At 42.2% G+C, this 25,138-nt stretch overlaps 1 protein-coding gene across 3 annotated transcripts in view; it reads right to left on the reverse strand.

Annotated features, from left to right (window-relative positions):
• fgf11a (fibroblast growth factor 11a) overlaps positions 1 to 23,430 on the reverse strand; it is a 111,648-nt gene extending 88,218 nt beyond the window's left edge. Inside the window, exons 1-3 of one of the 3 annotated variants that reach the window (XM_088073350.1) lie at positions 23,330 to 23,430; positions 22,971 to 23,076; positions 9,513 to 10,542 (exon numbers count right to left, since the gene is read on the reverse strand). In XM_088073350.1, the coding sequence (XP_087929476.1) occupies positions 9,513 to 9,705 (193 nt within the window). In that variant the 5' untranslated portion in view covers positions 9,706 to 10,542; positions 22,971 to 23,076; positions 23,330 to 23,430. The other 2 variants (XM_088073351.1, XM_042512263.2) reach the window with 2 other exon arrangements.
• Positions 23,431 to 25,138: the final 1,708 nt, after the last annotated feature.

The raw sequence follows: 25,138 nt of genomic DNA on the forward strand, positions 1-25,138 counted from the left end.
GAAAGCAAGGTTGGGCTGGTGGTGGTGGTGGGGGGCACACAAGATGCTGACTCGACGCTTGCCGGTCATTTGTTATTTGCACTCGCAAGACGGTGAATCCCAGCAGAGTGGAAATTGTCTGATGCAAAATAAGATGTCGAGCTGCTGTAGATAAATACGAACATATTTGCATGCGTGCAGACGTGCTTCTCTGTAGGTGTGTGCATCTCGGGTGAAGGTCATTTGAAGAGCAAATAGTCCAGATCTTACACCCTCCAGCGTCATTGCCCTGTTCTCATTATGTTGTTGTTCTCAGTGCCGTGCCATGAATGCTCCATATGGAGCCCAAGCAGCTCACCTCATTCTTACCAGGGCACTAAACACACAAAAGCAAACTCTGAGGCCACACACACATGTACACACACTCAGGCATATGCACCGGAAATATTCTATTTTGTCTGATAATGATGATTGATGCCCATCCCAAAAAAAGAGAAAACGCTCCGCATCAAAACAAATGGTGGTCGACTCCATAAATCAATTGGTTGGGCAGGGCGGCACTGAAAGCCTCCATTGATCATCACACGGGGCCAAATGTAAGCATCTCCAAATCATTTATTCCGGGCACCATTTCATACACAACATCTGCCACACTGGCAGAGACAGAGGGCAGAACCTGTTACAAAACATCAGAGGCCGGCGGCTGCTGGTAGTGCACACTTTAAAGCACGTGGCGATGTGTCTATTCGGTGATAGATAGAGGAAGGTCGTTGTCTGTAGCCAATGAGCAAAAATGCCTGCACAAGTGTTAAAGTGGGACTGCAAGATGATTTCCACTGGGATATTTGCTAATATTGTCTCCAAAAAAACTCTTCAAGGGGAGTTATGATCATACCTATGCCTGCTGTTTGTTATCTGCGGATGCTACAGAAATCTTGGCACTGGCGGGTCAGCACAGGGTCAGAGAGAGAGCAGAGCAGAAGTGTAACTTTAGAAAATGTGAGACATCTTTATGTTTAATCCAGAGGACCTCCACCGTGAGAATAATGTAAAAATCCTTTCGTGAGCATCGGTTTGGAAACAACGATGTAATGAAGCAATTTGAAATGCCCACTGGCTTGTAGCAGGTTAATTTACTGTGTTTTACTGTACAGCTGTTCATTTCTGCTTCTTCGCTGCACTGTTTCAAAAGAGGGAGCATCTTGTAACGCTTTGAACTGTGGGTTGATTCTGCTTGGTGTTCATTTCTTTTATCTACAGGCTTATGATACAGACACTATATTATTCCTTAGCTGGCAGTTGGTATGTGAAGGGCATTACAGTATACACGTTCATGGACAGTTTGTATATGAAAAGATAGATGACATTGTCAGTGTTCCACAGATTTTAAAGTCATACTGCTGAGTCTTAGTTCTGGTATAACTAAAATACGAAATTATCATTTAAAAGTGGACATAGAAGTGATTTTTTGTTTCAACTTATCATTATCAAGTAACTGTTCAATGCACAATGCAATGGCGAAAGAATTGTGACAGCATTGGCATTTGGAAGGGTTCTCTTAAAGCTTCACTTAACTACGCAATTCTGTCTGCCACCAGGTACCATCTCCTAAAAAAATGAGAGCTTGATTTCAGGCACAAAGAAAGTGCGATCCACTGTGCAACCAAACAGAAGGAGGCTGTTGCAGTTGCTATCCTATAGTTGCTACGCTCTGAGGTAAACAAAGCGATTGAGGTTGCTTTTGCAAAAGTGGTGCCAAAATAATACCATTGGAAAAGCAATTTTTTTGCGTGAGACCGTTTCTTTTCTTTTAAATCCGAGGTTCTAATTATGCTTTAAATGTGATGTAAGGAGGGGCTGTAACCTGCCACCGAGTGAGTGTGTACCATTTCTCCCATTATTGGCTTTAAAATTTTAAAAAAAGATAAATTTTGGCAGAAATCTGCACCATGGGGAGTCATGTAGTCTTGCATTGTGCAGAGATTGTACATTTTTATTAATCTCGCACTATACTCAATATCAACCAGAGTCCTGCAATGGTCACAATGTCCAATACCACATCAATCCCACCACCTGCAGATATGATCAATTATTTCTGCAACCTGATTCACTGACACAAGATCCGCTATCCTATAATATCCATGCACCGCTCAAATAATGTGGTTAGACAGCACGTTTAAGGTGATCATTTTGAGAAATCTTATACAAGTGAAACTATAGATTTTCCATTTTAAAATTAAGGTAATTCAGGAAATACAATTTAAATGTGTATATTTTGCCTATTCTTATAAAGCTGAGCAGCAGATGTCCACAGTTAAAGTGTGCAGTAGTAACGCACCTGATTTTGGTGGATCTCACATTGCAGGTGGTGGAAAAGACAGAGCCGAAACAATGTGTCCTCAAAAATAGAAATGCAAATCTACAAAAAACTGAAAGTAATAAGGAAAAAAATAAAAATGTGAAGCCGTATATGACTTAAAGATGCAGACAGTATGGTTTGTCTGTTCACTTTCATTTCTATCCAGGCACAGTTTCAAGACAAACAGTAGACACCACAAACTACTCACTAATTTAAGAAACTCACAGATCTTTGGACTGCAACCGTGTGGAAAAACATACGTACACAAATTGCAAAATGGACAACCAACTTTGCTAGAAATCAATCTGATGACAAATAATAGTTAGTCTATTAATCAGGCTATGAATCAGGCTAATAATCAGGCATTGCCATCCTTCTCAAATCAAACAGGAAATGACACTCATATCTGGCAGAAATGTGTCCCAGTTCCAAATTATTTAGGGTTCAATCAGGTTTAATTTGTACAATATCCACCCTGCTTTAGCTGCAGCTGACATTTATTAATAACACAGCTCTTGTGAGACTAAAAGGAAAATATTACAACCAATTTACTAATTTATTTGTTAGATTTATATAAACTGAGTCTCCCAACCAAACCTATACCCTCTATACCATAAATATGAAACTACATTATGTACCAAAAGAGCAAACTAAATCTGAATGATTAGAGTCCCATACATTAGACGTGCATCATGCTGTCTCCTGATCCGTTAACAATAGAACCAGGGTTACATAACGTGGCAGCACAATGCCTCTGCCACTGTAGCATCCAGTGAGTAACGGACTGGCCCAAAGACAACATGATTAGACACAGTGGGGAAATACGGCGAGTGAAGAGAGACAGGCACACGCTGAGGGAGGGACACTTATAAGAAAGCCAGATGTCCTTGAGAAGATAAGTGAGTGGTGTGGAGGGAGGGGGGGGGGGTGATGGAGGCTGTGGGAGAAAGGGAGGAGAAGAAAGCCGGTCTGGAGGATGGATTGAGAAGATGGAAGAGAGAGGGAGAAAGCTGATAAAGAGAGGCACGTAGAGGGAAATATAGTCCTCTCTGGTGTAGCCTGTCCGGAGTGTCCGGTCTATGAGGCAGTAAATCGCCCCCAGTTCAATGTGTGCTCTCCAAACGCTGTCGCACATTATTGATAAATCAGTGTGTGTTAATGAGAGGAGCTGATGTGGCCTGATGAATCACGGCCCAACAATGAGCCTCAAACACAAAGTCTGGCTGAGGTGTGTGTGTGTGTGTGTGTGTGTGTGTGTGTGTGCTGTCATTCGTCTCTGACACGCACGTATTTTCTCCTTCACACTACACACACACACACTCGCACAAACCAATTTGCAGTGGCTGGATGAACACTTGGCCCCCGTGCTGCAGTAACAACTCTGAGTGTTATTCTATCCTGTTAACAGAAGAGAGGAGGGCTTCCACAGCAGCTCCAGCAGGCAGTCAGAGGACAACACAAGCTATTTTGGTTTTGCTTTGATATCCAATAGGCGGCTTAACATCCTCATTAGATCATATCAGGCCCCCCGAACACACACGCGCTCATCGCACACGAATACACACACAAAGCCAGGGTGAAATTATCTCTCTCCCACACTCACTACTTCAATTATCATGAAATCTCATCATTTGTTTGTGTTGATTTATTAGTTTGTCTGACTGTGCGTAGGTGTGTTTGTATTAATGCAAGTGTGTGTAATTATAGATACTTGTGTACATCTGCACTTGAAAGTGTGTGTGTCTGCTAGCTTGCTTGTGTGTGTGTGTGTGTGTGTGTGTGTGTTTGTGCAGGGCAAGCTGACCTTGTTATAAGCTGAGTGGGCTGTAGTGCCGGGGCATCATTAGTATGGGTTAGGTGAGGGTTAGAGGGTGTGTGTGTGTGTGTATGTGAGTGTGTGTAGAGGTGAGGGGGTGACAGAGTGGGGAGAGATGGGGGGTGACAGTGGGAGAGAGGAGGTAAGGGTGTTCGAGGGATGGGGGGGTATATGGGTCAAGTCAGGACACGCAAACGCACGTCACTCCTCCCCATCCGTCACTTAGTAGCAGGCAGCAAATGTTTGAGGACACACACACTCTCTCGCTCTCTCTCTCTCTCACACACACACAAACACACACACACACAGAGCATCTTAAGTACAACTCTTCCTCTGCTACAATAGCCTCAAATGGCCTTCGACGGTACAAAGGGAACCTGAACTGTCCGGTCACAATGCAGTGACGCACGAGAAGACAGTGTTAGGTGCGCGATAGCATCTACACACATACACACATACACACACACAATCACGCAAACACAGTGTATTTGCCATAAGGTTATCTGTGAAGTGTCACATCATACAAAACTTCAAACAGGGTCCCCAAAGGGACTCAAAGGAGATTAAATATGTGGCGAAGTCTGAAATGGATTGTACCAAACAAAACAGATAAAAAAAGAACAAAGTTTAACTTCAGATTACAACTTCCAGTAATATTCCGATTACAGCGGAGCAAATTTAAATGTATATTCAATATAAACCTGTGTATACAATCTTGGAAAGCACTGGTTATTGTCTGACAATTATAAAGCCTCTAAGGGTGACAGCCAATATTTTAGGGAAGCTGATGTTGCCAGTGAATATCCAGGCCACGACCTCCTCTTCCATGTGCCAATCATTTTGGCAAATATCTAGAAACATATATAGCTGCATATGAATGCAAATAAATTGCTAAAAAATGGATTCTGAGATTAAATTCCAGCCAAATTTCCTCAAATTAGTTAATTTGAGGAAATATTTGCTGCGTCTGAACTTTCTCTGCACAGGCAAAAACCACCTCAAGTGAACGCAATGCAGAAGTTTTATCAAAACTTGTTTCCATACAACTTTTTTAATGTGATACTTCAAAATGTGGAGGGTAAACCTTCAACAATTACTCGATTAGTTGTTGACTATAAAATTTGTTGCCAAGAAAGTTGATAATGGATTAGTCAGTGTGACACATTTTTGAATATAAGTCAAAATTCTGTGATTCCGACTTCTTACATGTGAATATTTTCGGGTTTCTTTACACCTTTCTTTAGTTCCAAGACATTGAGAACGTCATTTTTGGGAAACGCTGATCAACAACTTTAACCATTTTCTGACTTTTATAGACCGAACAACTAATCCATTCATGGAGAAAATAATCAACATATTAATCAACAATGAAAGTAATCGTTAGTTAGAGCTCTAATGGAACCAAGGTCTCACTATACCTTCGACTGAGAATTTAAAGAAAAACGTTAAGAACGCTCGGGAATAACACTACTTTGATATGTGGAGGCCAGTTTAATCTATGCTAGATATTGTAAGCAAACATGATGGGAAAACAATAAAGCCACAAGACAGGTTATATTACCAGTGGTTTATGTCTGATGATACACCACTGACCCAGAAAGTTGCCTGATCACTGTGGCACTTTCCACAATGGTGTAACTTGCAACTTTAGGGTTATCATATTGCGTTGGTGCTTTGCAGTTTGAGTGTTCCTCTGCCTGCCTGGGAACTTTAGGAAACAAATACCAACTTGGGTGTAACCGCACACGTTGTCTCAGATGTCATTTGACATTCAAGCTAGATGCAAACATTATAATGGCTGTTAATGGCTGCATCCATAATACTGTCACGCTGTCCCTGTGCAGTATCACAGTAAAGATGTGGTGTTCGTCTTGCATTCTAAATCATATGCCTGTACACGCACGGATGCTGTAATATGTCATACTGTTATCAGGTGTCTGGAGTGAGATCTGGGTGGAAGTTTTATTTATAAGCCTCTGGTAGTTCCTGGAATTTTATCGTCCTCGTTTTTTTTTTGTTTTTTTTTTTTTATTTTCAAGCGTGTGCATACGAGAAATGTAAATTCCGAGCTTGACAAAAGTCAACAGAAGCCAAGGGATGGTAACCAGAGTCAACGGAAGCCAATGTGACAATGGAAGCCATCAGAAAACAATGGGAACCAACCAAAATACAAAACAATGCTAGAGACTATAAGCCACAGGATGCAGAATAAGCCAATAGCGGCCAAATGATGCCAGTAGAAACAATGGAAGCCAGTTGGAGGCAAAGTGAATGCAAGCAGTAAGCAGGCTGCTCTGAAGTGCTGCCAGGGGGAGGAAGAGGAGAAGGAGGAGGTGGAGGCTACGGCTCAGGAATATTCTCGTCGTTTATTGCTGGCCAGGGGTCAACTGTGGCCTCGGGCTGAAGCTCAGAAAAGGAGGGAGGAACTCATAGATGATGAGAATACACCAGCACACATACACTCATGGCCAGGGGTCACTAGTGTCCTCCCTATGCTGACCACACACACACGATGAGAATGATGAAGATGCACACTCCCACACATGGTACTTAACACAGACCCCTGTAAATCACATCTTAAAATGGTGACGCTGGTAATGCGTCTCTAACCACAGCCTCCATACCTCGGCCGGGCGATTACCATAATAAATCCATCAGTGTGTGAGAAGCTCTGAAGCCACTGGGATGATATTGGTTTCAAACAATTGGCATGGCGCACGCGTCGCCATTTCCCAAAGAGCTGGCACCGCCACAACCTGTCCAACATACTTTACTACCGTAATTACAATATAGAGAGCAGCCGCCTCTATGGCAGATGCTGCTTCCCACGTTAGAGGTTCCCCGCGTAATTACCATGATGAACTTGGCACGCCAAGGTAATAAATATCACAGAACACACACACACACACACACCAACAAACACAACTGCACGGGGCAGAAAAGGACACACAGACTGTGCATAGAAGTGGGGAAGGGGACACAAGCAGAAATGCAGAGTGGTGAGGTGAGGACAAGCTCATTCAGGAAATACACAGATACATAACATACTGTTGTATAGAGCGATCCAAGATCTATGTAAAATAGAGTGCAGTAACTTACAAATGAGAATGTAGACAAACAAATGAGGGTTACTAGACGTTTTTCATTCAAAAAATGCCAGACTTTTTAGACTCAAATTTTCAGATTTTTTTGGAGATTTTTCAGACCATATATGACATCTGAGTACAACAAGCCAGCCATCAGACGTTTGCATCTATCCATAGTTGCCACCCCACTACACATAAAGTTGGACCAGGTTTCACTGACAAACCTGTTTGCCTGAAGAAGAAGTGATGGTGCTAATAATACTCAAATGAATAAAACAGCAATATATTCCACATTTTCAGTGTATTTTATGAATGACCAAAAAAAAAAAAAAGAAAAATGCAGTCTAGTTTATTCGCTTTAAGTATGGAAAAAATAATGAATATAAAGGTGGTTTCCTTACACAATAAGATGTACTTTTGTGTTAACTACATCACATGTATCATATTTTTAGATCACATCACATCTCATATTTTTAGAAATCCTGAAAACAGAATGGGGCAAAAGTCCCTCAGTAGCTAAAATGACCCGGCCCAGCATCAGCCCAAACTCAGCACAGCAGAGGAAATAACTCGGGCCGGATCCGGTTGCTGGATTTGGCTAAGACGGGATGACTGATGTCCCAGAATAGGGCCAAATAAACTGGCACCATCTCAAGCATTCCTGAGCCTTTATCAAAAATGACCTGGCCTTGCATCAGCCCAAACTCGGCACTCCAGAAGAAATAAGTAGAGCTGTGTCCGGCTGGTCCTGACTTGGCTGAGATTCTAGATGAATGAAGCCCCAGAACCGGGACGAAAAAATTGGCCTGATTCCAGCTAACAAAACTGCCATTATCGGGCCATTACTAAAAAATGACCAGGCCCAAAATCAGCCCAAATTCTGCTTTCCAGAAGAGTCGAGCCGCATCTGGTTGCCCAACTTAGCTAAGACTATGGATGAATGACATCCCATAATCAGGCCCAATAAACTGGCTGAATTACGGCTGTCGAAACTCCATTACTAGTTGTTATCGAAAGTGACCTGGCCCAGAACTGGCCCAAACTTGGCACCCCAGAAGAAATAAGTTGGTATGGGTGCCCGACTCAGCTGAGACAATGAATGATGCCCCAGAGCGGGCTGCCTCCAGGTGTCGAAACTGCCACCTCTGGGTCTGAAAACGCAAATATTTTTTCCCCAACCTGAGACCAAACTATAACTGAATTAAAAGAAAAAAGGATACAACTCCTCAAAGAAACTTTTACCCCCCCAAAACCCAACTATTCATTACTATTCGATAATTTACTCAATAGATTTTGATAAAAGACAAATGATAAAACTATAATATTATTACTTCAAAATCCATCATAGCACCAATGTGGTCTGACTTACAATAGTACATTTTGTTCGTGGACAAATGGCCAGCTCCCCTGGTGAGTGCTTGTCTTTGCTGTTCAGCCCTTTCTCTCGTGATCTAAATTTATTCATGTATTTCCGAACAGATCCAAAACATTTAACCACAAGCACAGAACCTCTGAAAATCCATATTATTGTAAGGCATTTTGCCATCACCAAGTTCCAGTTTTAACACTATGGACAAATTATTCCTCAGTTTTTCTTTGCTCATATTGTCAAAAATCATCAACATATGTGGCACAGACCCACTCATCGCACAAATAGTGTCAGTGTCTCATTTAGCTCCAATGAATAATTTTGCAATTACATTTAACATGCTAACACACAAGACAAATTAGGGCATACTGTGTGTAACTTGCCTGGAGGGAAGCACGGGTAGAGTAATGGCCCCCAGAATTGCAAATGAGGCGCCTCTTGACATTTTTATATCACAGTAAATCACCGTATGTTCGAGCCAAGTCCGCTGTGTGCTTGCAGATTAGCGGCGTGTGTGTGGATGTGTTGACATGCTCCTCAACAAAGTCATCACAACAGTCACAACACAGGCTAGGTTATGCCTCTGGTCAGTGGTACAAATCTGTGTGTATTAAGCTGGATTTGACTCTGTCCATTTCCTGTTCGACCGTAAATACAGGACATGTTGTGTACCAGCAAGATGTGCTGGGATGCTTCCCAGATTCAGATTAAGTCCTGCACTAGAAATTACAGGCTGGGGATGTTCTTTATTGAGGCTTTACAGTTGAGGATTAATCTGTAGTCTGGCAAGTCAACCATCAAAATCCAGTTATCCAGTAGAGGCTGAAAATGGAGCAAAGAAGAAGAGAACAGGGAAAGAGTAAGAAAGTGGAGAGTTTGATTGGAAGGCGTGTTTAGACTCACCTGGTCTTTTTTCCATTTTTCTCCCTCGACTGCCACATAGTCGAACCTTCGATATTAATATAAGAATTTGCTTCTGGCAGAGCGACTTGTTGCTCTTCGGGCAGGGCTTGCGCTTGCTGGCGATCTGCCGGTTTGCCTGGGGGTCCTTGACCTCCCTGCGCTGGCGAATGAGGGAGCTGGCTAGAGCAGCCATCTTCCCAGCGCTGACCCTGCCGCCGCCTCACCAGCCTCTGACGGCTCGGTGGCGCCCAGGTGTCGGGGGGTACCGTGGGCCACCCCCCTGCCCGCTCACCCAGGGCGACGGAGCACCGCTGAGGGAGGGGGACAGAGATGAGGAGGGGGCTTCTGAGGATGGGCCGACGAAGTGGGGAGGAAGGCAGAAAAAGAGGAGGAGGTGGAGGAAATAATGGTGGATCCCTGGAAGGCCCACCAAAAAGTGAAAAATCGACGCTTTTTGAGGTTTGAATTGAGCCTTTAGATGTCCTTTAGGTTGTTTTCTGGTTGCGAGGAGGTTTAGGTGAAGCCTTTGTACGTCACTGTCCCTCTGTTGGGACAAGTCATGTTGTTATCCAACCCAGCAATATGCCCTGCTGCCTCTGTCCCAATCCGAGTGTTCCCTTACCCCCCTCCTGGAGCTCCAATGAAGTTCGACTTATCCCTGTCCAAAAGGAGTCATCCACAAAACCATCCTCCACATCAGGAAACAAAAAAAAATCACGTTTAGTCCTCTTAACCCGCTCAGTCCCACAGATCAGACGCCACGGCCAATACAAACGTCCGACTGTCAACTCTCCGAAATAGCAGGAGTGACACCGCTCCTTTTCTCTCTGTCCCTCACCTGTAAAATTTCTCCCACCGAAACAGCGTCAGAGCGAAAGAAGTAGAAGAAGAAGAAGTGTTCGACCTGAGGTATCAGCTCCGCAAGCTGGGACAAAGACGAAGGGGGGGTGCAGATGGACGCTGCCGGACGGAGTGCAGCTTCACTGTCTCTCAAGCTCTCCTGGCATCACCCCTTGTGTTCACCCGCACCCTGAGAGAAAAAAAAAAAGACATGATGAATCCAGCGTTTCCCAGAGATAGAGGTGACATTCATGAACGAGAGAGCGCCGGGATGGAGAGACAGACGGGGACACAGAAAAAGAGAGAGGGAGGGAGGGAGCGTGGTGAGTCTATCTATCCCCCCTATCAGAATCTGGCTCTCCAACTCTCTCAGCGGCGCGCTACACCACAGCAGAGCGCAGCGCTGTGTCCTTCAGCCACGCGTGCCGACTCACAGCTGGGAGAACGAGGGATGAATGAATGGAGGGAGACAGAGAGGGAGGGAGGGAGAGGAGAGGAGAGGAGGTGAAGGGGAGGGCTGGCAGGTAGCCGTGCCTTACGGTAGATTGCCGCCGCTCATGCGAGAGTCTCCGGTGGGTGAAAGTAGTCCGGTCTGGTTCTGTAGAGTCCAGTGTGTGTCCATGTGTGTGTGAGAGAGACGGGGGAAAAAGTGTGTCTCCCGGACAAGGCACCTCTCTGGCTCAGCGCACACGTGTGAGGAAGTGTGCGTATGTGTGGAGGAGCGGCACAGTGTGAAGGTGTACGGGTGTGAGGGTGTGTGACATGTGTGCGTGTGTGTGTGTGTGAGACTCTCTCTCTTGCTTGTCCCTGTTCACAGTGCATTGCCGAGCGAACGCTGGCAGCGTGCTTCACATGATCTCTGTCTCTCCCTCCCTCACACACTCCCTCGCTCACTCTCTCTTCTCGCTCTCTCAAATCTATTTCCCTAAACCCTCCCCTTTGCTCTTCTCTCTCCCTCCCTTTTCTCCTCCCCCTCTGTCATTCTGATCCCTCCTTCCATGTCTCTGATTCAAAGTTCCTTTCTCCCCCCTGTCTCCCCTATTCTCTCCATCACTTTTCCCGTACCGCACCGGGCCAGGCCAGGCTGAGCTGGGCCGGGTCAGAGCTGAGGTTCCCCCACCCCCTCCCCAACTACACCCTCCCACTCTTCTCCCATCCCACCTTCTGTGATGTGATGTTGGCTTAAAGAGACAAACTAAGCGTGGTTGTCAGTGCTGTGATTTCAGCTATGACAAGGACGTATAGATGCCGTGACACAGTCTGAGTCAGGCGGGACCCTGCGTCACTGCCATCACATCATCCATATATCTGTGAACGCATCACACTGTATCACGTACACTGCACATACACGACACAGTCAAGTCCTATAGAGCATGGGACTAGCAGTCAGATCAGACAGGTAAACAAGGCAACAGTTTAGTCCATCACTTTATTTGGAGGTCAAACTAAAGGTGTTTGCAAAGAACATGCACCCATATATGGAGTCAGAGACAGTTTTTCTAAAGTTAGATTTTTTTAAAAGTCCAAATGTACTGGCTTACCGCAGTATCATAATACCGTAGCAGTGTCACCAGATTCTTGCCAATACACAGCCCATGGCAAATGTTTGCATGCTAACATGCTAAACTAAAGTGGAAAACATAGTAAACATTATATCAGCTGAACATCATGTCATTGTCATTGTGAGCATGTTGACATTAGTATTTGCTCCCAGCACCGCAGTGCAGAAGCCTAGCCTAACAGAGCAGCAAGCAAAGCTGTAGAACCTTTGAGGGCATCCACACCAAGACAATAACTTTGACTGTAACTATAATGACAACAAGGTGAGTATCTACACTAATACACAATAATATTCTATAAGCAATGGCACCAAGAATGCGCTGTACATCCCAGCTGTGTTGGCAGCTTAGGAAATGATTGGCAGTGTTGTAAGAGTTGGAAAAACAGAGTCCACACACTGGACTAAGCTCCCATGAATATTTGATTGAATGCAGCGAGGTGACATTTCTAGCTTCCCGCTCTTCAGATGGCATCTGTATGTGTGTGTGTGCATGGTGAGAGTGTGGCAGTGCAAGAGAGTGATGTGAATGCGGTGAAAGTGGACAAGTGAGCGAACCAAGCAGAGAAGAGGGTTAGAGTGGCAAATTATCAAGTAGAGTTAGCAGTTTGTGTGCAAATACTTTACTGTAAGTAATACCTTACTGTACTTTACTGATACTAAAACTCCTCGTGACCATCTGGTCCCTGAGTGGAGTGGCAGGGGTTGGCTTTGGAGTATCAACTTCGGCCACGGGGAGGGTCCCCCCTGTGCATACTGACCAGGGCCAGGAAGTCAAAAAAGGAAAAGCTAACAGCTGTCAGTGTTTTCTATTATTCTACAAATCACTCTGACAGCGATCCCAGCAAAATTGTTCGCCACTGTTGTTCCAAGTTGTGGTATGGACTGAATTTCTTAATCTAAAAATAAGGCCTTTGTTGTTATTAAGATGTCTTGAGTTGATATTTCAAAGTCTTGAAAATGCTAAGACATGGGAAGTAGTCTTTTTCTGATACTGAATTTTTAACAACAAACAATTGGTAACAAATATATTGTTACCCAATAGCCTTTGCACTAACATGAGGCAGATCAGGATAGTGACACCAAAAATACCCATATTTTGTTTTTGGCCAGGATGCTGGGAGCAAAAATCCACTGTCTGCTAGCTAGCTGTCTTTGTACCCCGAATGAAATGAGAAGTACAAACTCAACAAAATTCACTATTCAACCAAGACCTCATGGCATGGCTGAAGCCGGTACTAGATGATGTATGAGGCTCAACGTATTTTGCAAAATGTTTTTCAAACTCGGCATGATAGTATCCAGAGCAGTGGAATCTTACATACAGAGTGAGATGCACAAAATTGCCAAGAAAACCCACCAACAGGCTCCGGGTATATCCCCATCACATTCTACCCCTGTTTCTGTCAAGCCAAGAAAGTGTTACATATTTTTTTCAACATTTGAAGTAGGTTAATTGTACCAAAAAACTAATGTCTTCTGTTACAATAAACATCTAACATGCCTTCAGCTGCAGGAACCTTGTCACTGCAAATAAGTTACAGGCTAAAATCTCAGCTTTAAGACAAAACGTGTCAATTTTAAAAACAATCCTGCACGTGATAATGATTGAAAGTCAATTTTAGAAACATTTATCAGAGGTGAGGTCCATGTAAGTCATGTCTCTCTGGATAGCAAAGAAGAATACATTAACACTTCACATACTCTTTTAATGGATGTTAGCTTGGTGTTGGTTCATTTGACCCACTGTTACTGCGCTGCCATTTTTACCACAACTCCCCAGTGCTCTCACAAAGTTATGATTTCAATCTCCAAACACCATACTGGCTAAAAAAAGGACAACACCCCCCTCAACTCAAACACTCAAGAAGCTTGTGCCAGCCATTACAAGAAGCAACACCAGAATCAAATTTAGCCTGCAATTTAATCTTCTGAGAGTGCTGGTATTTCCTCTGACTTCATCTGACATCTGCATACCTTCTCTGCTGGCCTCCGCTCAAACTCTTGTCCAAGAGGGAATATTTGTTGATGCCCAGGCAGAACAACACTGGTGATAAGCTGGCAGCATGGCAAGATTTTCATCAGCCTGTGGCCAAAGATGTAGTGACACGGTGAAACTACACCACTGAATTACATCTCCCTTCCAAAATAGAAGTTCAGCCTGATAATCAGGCCAGGTCAAAACATCTGAACCTAAATCCCGCCTCTCCTCTCTTACTCAGCTAGTTTAGAGTTATATTCCATTAGCAGCGCTAGACTGGACTGGTGAGGAATTACCAAGAGCAGTTCCCTTGATAGACCGCCCACACTGCTGTAAAGAAAAAAAAAAGAAAAAAAGAAAAGGGAAAGAATAATTCCTCTCCTGTTTGTTGTACAAGGTTTGAATTAAAATGTGATGACAGCAGAGCAACAGTGCCTCAGCCCCCGGAGCAGTCAGCGTTCCCTGAAAAAGCAAATGTAAAATGATCGCGGGATTCTGTTATTGTAGGCAGACCTGCTACTGGTCTCTCCCTCTCCGTTTCTGCTGGCCTAGCAGGGAATGAGAAGAGAAAACCCTGCAGGATTTCCCCGACGCACACACTCGCACACACGCATACACTCAATCACCTATCCCTACCGTATTGCAGTTTCCTGAGCTGTTAAATAACGTAATTATCTCCCTCGCGTTCTCCTTGTCCTGTCCTCTCACTGCACCATGGTTATCTTTCCAAACTCCCCTCCCAAGGGCGTCCCCCACCCCTCTCTCTCCAAACACCTCCACCTTGTCTGGAAGTTACCCCACAATCCCCAGCTCCAACCCCGTCTCTTCAATCACACACCGAGCCAGCACTGAGCCAGACGGTGCACTAGACCGGTGGCTCCCAACTGGTGGGTCGCAAGCAAAAAGTGGGACGCTGCTCATTCTGAAAGGACCACAAGTAACATGCAACTATGTCAAGTTTGTCAAAAGCACACTTTTTTTTTGGGAAAGAAAAACTGCAGCACAGAGCTGTTATTTTGAAGTGTGGTTTGCTGCTGTATAGTGATGGGGGGTGGGGGTCAGGAATTTTATTGTCCAGTTCTTGGTATTATTTGGTCTGTTTTTTTGTTTTGTTTTGTTGTGCCTAAGGGACTATACTTTATTTATCAGAGGTGGGGGAGCTGAGTTTTTTTTACCCTATTCAAAACCACAATTATTTTTCCATGCGCCTCCCTGAGTGACTCTGAGTAAATGTGAGTGTTCGTCCCACATGATGTGCTCAAGTGACATCTAAAATTTGAAAATCAAATGATAATTTATGTTTTTACAGTTTCTGGCTGTGATAAATGGCGTCATTTTTGGTGATAATTATTCTGGCGGGCCCGCAGGTTGGAAGCCATGTTTTCTTTAAAAATTGCAAAACATTTTAAAAGACCAAAAAGAAAAAAGAAAATCACCAAAAATTTTAAGAGAGCAAGAAAGCATGTTTTCTTTTTTTTTTTTTTTAAAAAAGGTGATTTTTTTTTCATCGTGTTTATAAGCCCATGTGTTATTTACATTTTGTCAATTAAAATTGAATATGTACTGATTTCTCTGAACATATACTAATGACTAAGTAGAAATCTGGGCCCTGTGGCTGGACCAGTTCAGAACCACTACACTAGACTGTGGGAAAGCCTGGCAGCCTGAAAAGGACACAGTTTCAACAAGCAAGCAGAGGATGGAAACTGGTATGGAGGAGAGATTTGGTTTACCGGGGCGTAGAGAAACAGACGCTGGTCGATTGCGATGAAGACATCACTCGGCACAGACGAGCCAAGACATGGTACAGAGAGTGCCAGGGGGGGAGAACAGAACCGCCAAGGAGACAGACAGGAACACTGGCCAAGACAGAGAGACACAGAGTGACAATGAAACAAAGAGGGACAGTTTGTGTACTTGTTTGTGCGACATTTGTGTGTGTCCGTGCACATGTGTGCCTGTGCCAATGCAATCCACGGGTGGCTGGACATGAATCTGTTTTTCTGAGTGAGTCAGTTTCCATCGGCAAATGCCTCTGAGGGTGACACCATGATCGCCAGCCACGGGGCAGCATTGTTTTCCAGCCTGCCCTTCCCTTCACTTTCTCTACTCCATCCCCCCATCTATCCTTCCAACCTCCATCTCTTCACCCCAACTGACTGGCCCGTTGCTGTCTGCTAATGTCACAGAGTTCAATTCACTTCACAAAGTTTTTTATTGCTATAGCACAGAGACCTTTACAGGGGCTATATACAACATTCAGAGCAATAATATAGCATAGAACAACTATTTGCACTGGCTCCCTTGTCATAAAGCCTACAGGGTTTTTCCATTGCATTTCAGAAAATAAGAGCTGTGGCAAAATATCATTTATATTACTTAATCATTTTGTTCTCCAAGATAATCTACACAAATTAACAATGCTTTTGGAATTTTTGAAGCCTAAATGTAAGCACCAGAAGTGAAAAGCTAACGTTAGATTATCAACTAACTACACTGCAGTCGCATGACCAAACTGGATATACCGAAATGCTAACTGAATTCTGGGTTTTAGGACTCATTCCTGGGACTCCACTGTAGGTGCTGTTTGCACTGTTCACACTGTTAGCTCAATTAGCTGTCAGTTCAACCACCTCCATGTTGAAAGCCGTGTAGACACAATCACAACTCAGATGCTGTGGATGTATCATAAAGCCCCTTTAACACTACACTACCTGTAAACACAAATGCAGCATTATCAAATAAAGATTCTGCACAATTTGAATTTGATTTGAGTTAATGGCACAATAGTAATTCAGGAACCATACCTCGCAAGGTAATTTTTTTTCTAGTTTTGTCGCTACTGTTTACAGACAGTTATGAGACAGGAGTCAAAGGTACAAATAAGTCTTTGTCACTGCCGTGTTAGTGACTGATGGATGTTAACAAAAGTCCTCATGTTTAGCAGTCAGCAATTAGCATGGTAGAATTTTGGCATGCTTACATTTATCAAATTTGCTAACTGTGAGAAGTTAACATTATAAGATGCTAACATTTAATATGGAACTTTTGGCATGTTAGCATAATGACCGTACATCAAGAACATAATTTCCTTGTTGGTCAGTCACAGTTAGCATTCTAGCATGCTATTATTAGCATTACTGTCACTTTGGCATAAAAATATTGCAGAAGCACTATAAACCACTTTACCGCACTACATTTCTATAATATTGTGTCTCCATCCTCCCTCTCTCTAAATGTAACCCCTCCTAATCTCTCTCCTCCTCTTCATATTACTCATCTTCTTTCCCCCTCCCATCGTCACTCCCCATGTAACCCTCTTTATTTCTCTCTGTGACACTCTGGAGGTGACTGGTCCTGTTTTGTCTCTCAGTCTAATCTCAGGCTCATTATGTAAAGGCGTGTTGGCTCATTTGTTATTTCTGGCTCCAATAACCCTGATTAAGGGTGTTTTTTTTCCGTCTCTCTCTCCGCCTCCTTCCTCCATCCTGTTATCAGTCGACGTTAATGATAGCAATATTGCATTTCTTTGAGAGGGGCTCCTCCCTTTTGTTCTGAGGAAACAAAGACATTTGGATTCTAAAATGAGATAAGTGACTCACACATAAACCTGTATGCATATAAACGTATGTATTTACATGGCAAAATAGTAGCATTTAACACATATCATTGTTTGTAATTGTTTCCATTTAAATTTTGAGGACTTAAAGGGACTACAAGGAACTTTAATTTTGAAATGATTTTGGCGGACCCTGTGGACAATGGTCTCTTATGCTTGTGTAGGTTGTTGTTTCACAGCCAGTTAAAAACTTCTTGTAGCTGCTGCCTGCTTAACACCAAACATCATTTTTTGTTTTGTTATGGGGGTTTTTTTTCTGAAACAGATGGGAAGCAATTACTTAAAAAAAACTCCCACTTTGAGGTAGCATGACTGATCATACAGTGAGTGTCTCCCCATGAGAAACTCACAAATACTCAGATTTCGGTGGTGCAGTGAGGACTGCAAAATGCCACAGGAGCAGCAAGAAAGGAAAGGCATAAAATACTCCATTTAATGTAAATAAAAGTAGGTATTATGACAGTTAATGGTTATGAGATATGTTGTCAGAAAACCCAACAAAAAGGACAAACTGGAGATCAATGTCATCTTAAAATGGTTTTTGTGAATCTGGTTGCTCTTTGACGGTCAACTCTGAAATCCCAAGTGGCTACAACAAGCACCCACAAGGAAACTTTGCAACAGTCTCTGCTACCAGTTCCAACGTGTTCCCTGTTGTAAGTGTTACGAAACAGTTACTACAGTACACCCCACCTACTAAAACTGCAATGTGACTTCTCTGCAAGTCAGTTATCCAAACTACGGATGTCAGTGACAGTTCATGTTACTTTCAATGGCCCAAGAACACCCATTAACCAGTAACTACCCAGTTGATTTTTGAGAAAATTAATCAGTTGTAAGCCTCTGAGAATCAGTGAAGTTTAGGGTCAAGTTACATCACGATGTCGTCATGAAGTTGACTTTTGACCTTCTAGACATAAAATGTTGTAACGTCATCATTTTATATATATTTATATTTATATATATTTCTGAAATTTTGTCACAATTGCCGCATTAAAGCCAAAAACATGCATTGTGAGATCACACTGAATTCTGACCTTTGACAAAATTCTTATCAGTTCATCCAACGACCCACGTCCAAGTGGAAGTTTTTGCCAAATTTGAAGAAATTCCCTGAAGGTGTTCTTGAGATATTGCTGTCACAAGAAGGTCACAATGACCTTGAAATCTGAGCTATGACCAACAAATTCTAGTCACTTAATCATTGAGTCAAAGTAGATGTTTGTGTCAAATTTGAAGGAATTTCATCAAGGTGTTCTGAGATATTGTGTTCAGAAGAATTGGATAGATGGACAACACCCAAACACAGCTTTCTCTTTCACTGAGGTATACAATAAAAAAATGATGTGAGATACAATTGCCATGGCATTGCACCACTAGCCAAGAGCCATGCTGACACTGCTAGCAGTGCTAACAGAGCAAACAGTGATAACATAGTTCTGCTAAAGGGAGTCTGCGGCTAAAATTGAGCCCTTTACTCACTGGGGCAGCCAGTGGGCACAATGTTTCCTCAGCAACGCTGTTCTGATGTTTTGGATGGTGTTATTTGCAGTAATTGCTGAATGAGCGCTCCAACCATTCCTGGGTGGAGTATGTTGCAATAAAGCAAAGAGCGGCACAATTAACATGCATAACTGGCCGAAAATATTCTTGGTGGAGTCAAAGAGCAGCAACAGTACTTCAAAAACATAACAACTTGATGCCTCCAGGTCCATTTATACATCAGCATTTAGCTGCATGTTATCCTTCCTGTTTTATGTTTGTCTGTACTGAGCATAGCAGGCTGGAGGATGGATAGACAAGTGCAGATAGAGTGATATAGAAGAAGAGGTGAGGACAGAAGGAAGTGTGGGAGGCTGCAGCCTCGCGTGATATACATTCGCATGGGACAGACAATCTGCACAGATCTGAGGGGATGAGTACAGAGACAGGAAGAGCAAACTGAGTCACAACAGGGATAAACATACAGTGAGCAAAAAGCCCACGGCTAATTCACAAAGAAAGACTGATGTTCAGGGAGAAAGCTAAGGAAGGAATCTGGGGATGATGCATGGTGGGAATACACTAAAAACTTTATCATATACATTCAAGCATCTGTGCTGTATAGAGAAAGATTGTAGGGAGGCAGAGCTATATGACAAATAGCTCAGGATTTGTCATCTCAACATTAGCAATTGCATGGAGGGAGCCTGGGGTGCTACTACATTATGGCTTTATATGTTAGCCTGTGTGTCCTGCCTAGACTCTGTGTCACACATAAATAAACCCAATAAAGAGGGAAAACGCACACAGTGCATCTATAAAAACACAAATGGAGCCACGTCAAAGCTGATACAAGAGGTGGAGAAGTGCATGTTTGTCATTAACGTGTTTTATGAACTGTGTTGAACTGTGTTTGTGTCAGCCAGTCTGTGTCTGTCTGTAGGTGCCGCTCCATTTGTATGTTACCCCCCCGCTCACCTCTAAATCCCTGGATACAGCTGTGGATTAGATGCAGGTAAACTGTGCCTCAGCTGCACTGTGCCGCCTCAAATAATGTAATAATGCAGCATCCCTTTGTGTCAGTCAGTGCCTGTTAACCGGCACCAGCCTGAGACAAATGGGCCCCAAATTGGGATTGATATGGAGGGATTTTCTGTGGGGGACGTTAATGAACACATAATGCAAGTATCCGCAGCTTTGGCCTCCCCTGATGCTGCAAATGAAACTCACGGTGACAGCAAGTGGGACTGGACCAGGATGCTAATGCATGGTTAGCATGTTTTACTACCATGCAACAGTTGATTATGTTGACAATTTGTCGTGAAATATTGAACAAACTGTTCACACTGATCCTCAGCCTGTACGCCATGGACTAAGTTGGGGGTAATAGGGAAAAATGTATCTTATGTATCTTATTTCTAATACTAAATGTATTTATTTATTTATGTGGTTTATTTATTTGTTTTGGTTAAATTAATTTATTTATTCATAAATTCATTCATTCATTATTTACTTATAATATATCGTTTATTAATCCCCAAACGGGAAATTCAATTTTCCTCCTGAAACTGTGAATATTTGCAGTAAATAGCACCTGTGATTGCAGTTGTTCTGTGGAATTTTCTACAAACTACAAAAATGTGATCAGACTAATTTTTTTAAAAAAAAAAAACTATAAACCATTTAGATGTATACACATAGCTACTAGTAGTTGTTTCTGAAACAGCCGTTAAATGTTTTTTTACTTACGTTCATTTTTCTAAATAGTATTTTTAGTGATGAAGTCCACCAATGGCAAGAGACAACACACCTAACACAGGGATTTTTTTGTGTTACAATACAGAATATAATGAGACACAAAATACGCCCTTCTGAACAAGGGCGCAGAACTCCATTGTAATGCACTTGAGAGTGTTCATTAATGACAATATGACGGTATTAGTGTTGTGTGGCACTACCTACCCACCTGCAAGTTTGCTACATTCTGCATGCTCTCTCTGACATTCTGAATTCAAGCTGTCTCCAAACTATTCATTTAATCAGTAGCTGTAATGGTTTATCCTGTTAAGAGTCTGTGGGGGGCTGAAGCCTATCCCAGCTGACACAGAATGAGAGGTAGGACATACCCTGGACAGGTCACCAAATACACATGAAGATATAGAGACAAACATCCCCTCACATTCACAGCCTGTATGTCTTTGGCCTGTGGGAGGAAGCCAGAAACGCCAGAGAAACTCACACTAACATACAAACAGTAGACTGGTGGGTTCAAACCTGGAACCCTCTTGCTGTGAGGCCACAGTGCCAACCACTGCACCTCGATGCCACCTCTTTACTTAAAAAATATTCGCTTAATTGCCTTGTTAAGTCATCATGAAGCACACTTTTTAAACTATATAGAAACAAAATAAATCAAAACCCATTTAGTCTTGTTATTGGAGTAGTTAGTTAGTCCACTCAAAAGCAGTAAACACCAGCTCTGGTTTGGTCAGGGAAAAAAACAACTTAATCTACTCAGTTAGATGTGAAAATCCAATGTTTTCTCCACAGTCTCTCTCTGCCCCTGTGGCTGTTTATAGTCTTATAACATTATCCCAACCACTCGCATTTGCCATGTTTCTAAGCTCAGCTACCTGTTCCACACTTAGAGACTGCCCTCTGGTGGTGCCTGCAGTGCACTAAATACATCCTCAACACAGCCTCTCCGTGTCAGTTTAATAAAAAGTAGAGAGTACAGAGTAAAGTCTGTTTTGTTGACAATTCTGAAAATCATACTCAATCATCAACTATAATTTTCAAAATTTTAGGCCTTAAAAGACCAGGTCATAGGGCCACTTTGGTTTCAGATGTTAAAAAAAAAAAAAAAAAACAAAAAAATGCATTGTTTTTAATTTACTACATGCAAAGTAGATTTTGTTTTCATCCCAGCCTGAGATATGTTGATGATTTGCAGCAACATTTATTGTGACAGTACACCTCGTGGAATAGCATGTATTTTCTCCATATACCAAATTTGGTGAAAAAAGATAACGTCATCAGATGGAAATAGCAAAAATGACAAATTCCAAGGCAAAAACACAGAATAAAGAATAAATAATACAATGCATGTTTTTATGCTTTGATGGCTGTGGGATCAAAAATTGCAGTTTGAAAGGATTTCAGTGGAGCACACACATTTAAAAGTTATTATAGGGGCTGAGCTGGAAATTTCAAGATTAAACAAAAATACTCAAATTTGCCAGAGTGCATGCCATATGTATGAACACTGCCAAAATTACCTAAAAATGAAAAATGAAAAGTGTGTAAAATGTGCCGGTGATTCATCAAAATCACTTTGTCAGCTCTATTCCCAGTGCTTAAAGAGCATTAATAGCCTATATTGTCTAAATCTGTCTGAAAACTGGCATGAACATTGACATATCTGCAAAAAAAAATGAAAATACCACCAGTAATTTCCGTGTTGCTGATTCACATCATCAAACTAGCATTATATTCATGTGCATAATACCCCGAGGTCAGTATTTAGGCCTCATGGTGACTGTTGAGACAGAGCTACACCAACAACACACACAATCCTATGAAACCATGGTAACAGATTGCAAATAAAGTTTCGCAGTCAGAAGCCACACAGAATGTTTGCAAGGGCAAGAGCACAAATCAATACATCAGACTTACACCTTCATACCAACCTCAAATCTATGTGCTATAAAAATGTTAAGTTGCCAGCACAAAACAACCATTACCACCAAACAACCATCACTATCAACAGAGAAAAGAGTGCACACTGGGCTGATTTAAAACTGTCTGCAACACCAGGCCATACCACAGAAAGAGCCCACACCGTTTAGGCTAGCTGCTAAATTAACGTTACCAACAAAACACTCGGGACATGAGCTTGCACACACATTAGCAGTGACACAATTGCACTAAGGTCCATAATTGCCGGCTAATAATCATTTCAAATAAACATGTACTCACTGGTCACAGAAGAACACTGTCACGGCCTCAATGTCCATTTCTTAAGTCCTCATGGAGGCCAGCACAGCCAGGTGGTTCTCCTCTCCTGTTCCGCAGGTGTCTTCAGCTGAAATAGCCACAAAAAAACAACTTGTTTGGACCTGCGGTGACAGGCAACGTCAAAAACACACAACAGCTGGAATAAAGCCGGCGCTGTTCCGTAAAGCATCCCGAAATTTCCTAATAAAGTAAGTGCGTCACATATGGTCGGTAGTAACCTTCATCACATTCGGGTTTTTTTCTGTCGATATGGCGCTGTGCCAAATGAAATTAAGCGGTCGCATTATCGTCACGAAACAATAAGTCATTTCATGACTTACCACAAACACCGTGAAAACCATATTTTTGCTCGAAGCTAGTTAAGTTTGTCGGTGGTTTAGCTTGGGGGCAAACAAACTTGGTTACTACAGCCAAACGCCCTCTCACGTCCCACGTGCTTTGAGTAACCAATCAAAAGACGGGATCAACTGGGGTCCATTTTTGCGTGAGGTTACTAAAACTTTTACATTTTAATGTGAATTATTCAGGAAGGGGCCTCTTTCATATACGCACGATTTGCTGAAAAAAAAAATTAAATTCTTATAACCGAAAATTTTCAAGGGGTGTTTTAGGGTCTTTCTGAGGGCAGCTCGAGCGCCCCCTTGCGTCTCGTGCCGCAACCATGGCCGCAACGCCTGTTTGAAAACCTACACATATATATCGGATATGGCTAAAAAATGAGAGTTTTTATTTATTCATTCGTTCATTCATTCATTCATTGATTGATTCATTCATGAATTCATTTAGCGCTGGTATGAAGTAAATTCACACAAATATTTATTTATGTATTTATTTTGTTGTATAGCACCTCTTTAAACAGACAGAAAAAGAACAGGCAGGAATTTATACTTATTTATTTATTTATTTATTTATTTATTTATTTATTTATTTACTTATTTATTTACTTATTTATTTATTTAGCATGGAATGAGTAAGTTAGTAAAGGAATGAAGTAGATTCATACAAATGTTTATTTATTTACATACCATTAATGGCAAGTAAAATTATTATTTATTCATACATTCATTTATTTATATTGCACTGGTATTAAGTAAACGTATTTATTTAACTTATTCATTTATTTATTTACCTATGTATTTATTTTTTACAAAGAATAAAGTTATTTTGCACAGGTTTTAGATAAACCTATGAGAGTTCTTTTCCGTCATTTAACTTAAGCTGAACCACTGAAAAGATGCCTGAATGTCCTTATCAGACACTTGGTCCTCTGTACATTAGGGTCAAATAACAGTGACAACAACTCAACCTGTGCATGATTAACTCTGACTCCAGCTACTCATACAACCACTCAAGCCAGTCAGTCAGTGGTCCAAACACAAGCCAACCATCCAACATGCGGTTACACAGACAGTGAAACTGTCTGCCATCCAAACTCCACCAGCCAGGCAGGTGGAGCTAGATGAAGCCAGATGCAGCGGGTTTTGTATTCTTACCCAGAACAAGGCTTGCCAGCCTCACGGTGCCACCAGCACAATAACGCCACATTACTCCACAGTGCAGCATAAAATTCACACAAGAGGCAGAAAGGCCTCCAGGTTGAGGTTTATTGCTTATTCTAAAAATGAAAAAAAAATAAAGTTAACTATCTCTTTTGTTGACTTTGAGTATCATTCATCCAGCCTCGTCAAATTTTCTCTCTGATTTGTGCCTGTGCAAGGACAGGAAAGCCTGTTTTCTGCACACAAAGTGATTGTGTGAGCGCAGTAAAGCATTCCTCCCCTCATTTCTGTCTGCAGTACAAGACAAGAAACAAGACAGAGGCCCACAGAAAATACATTAAAGATTCAATGAACAAACTCACACTGTGCTGTACACAGCTCAGGGCTGCAGACTGGAACCAAAATGACAATTAATGTGAGCACAGGTGCTGTTAGCTTCAGTTAAAGAGAAAGGTGCAAGGCGTGACATGCTATCTTTACCATTAGTCCTCCCAACTAAATAAAGTGACATTGAAACTTGTTGCTTGTTTGTTTTGTCTTCACAGTAAAAATACAAGCTGTTATGAATAATTAAGTCATTTTAAGTGCAGTTTGTTTTTTTTTTACTCTGTCAAAGAAAGTGTGAAATCT

Source organism: Plectropomus leopardus, chromosome 23 (genome assembly GCF_026936395.1).
Source record: "Plectropomus leopardus strain MGB_pleo_1.0 chromosome 23, ASM2693639v1, whole genome shotgun sequence".
NCBI lineage: Eukaryota > Metazoa > Chordata > Actinopteri > Perciformes > Serranidae > Plectropomus > Plectropomus leopardus.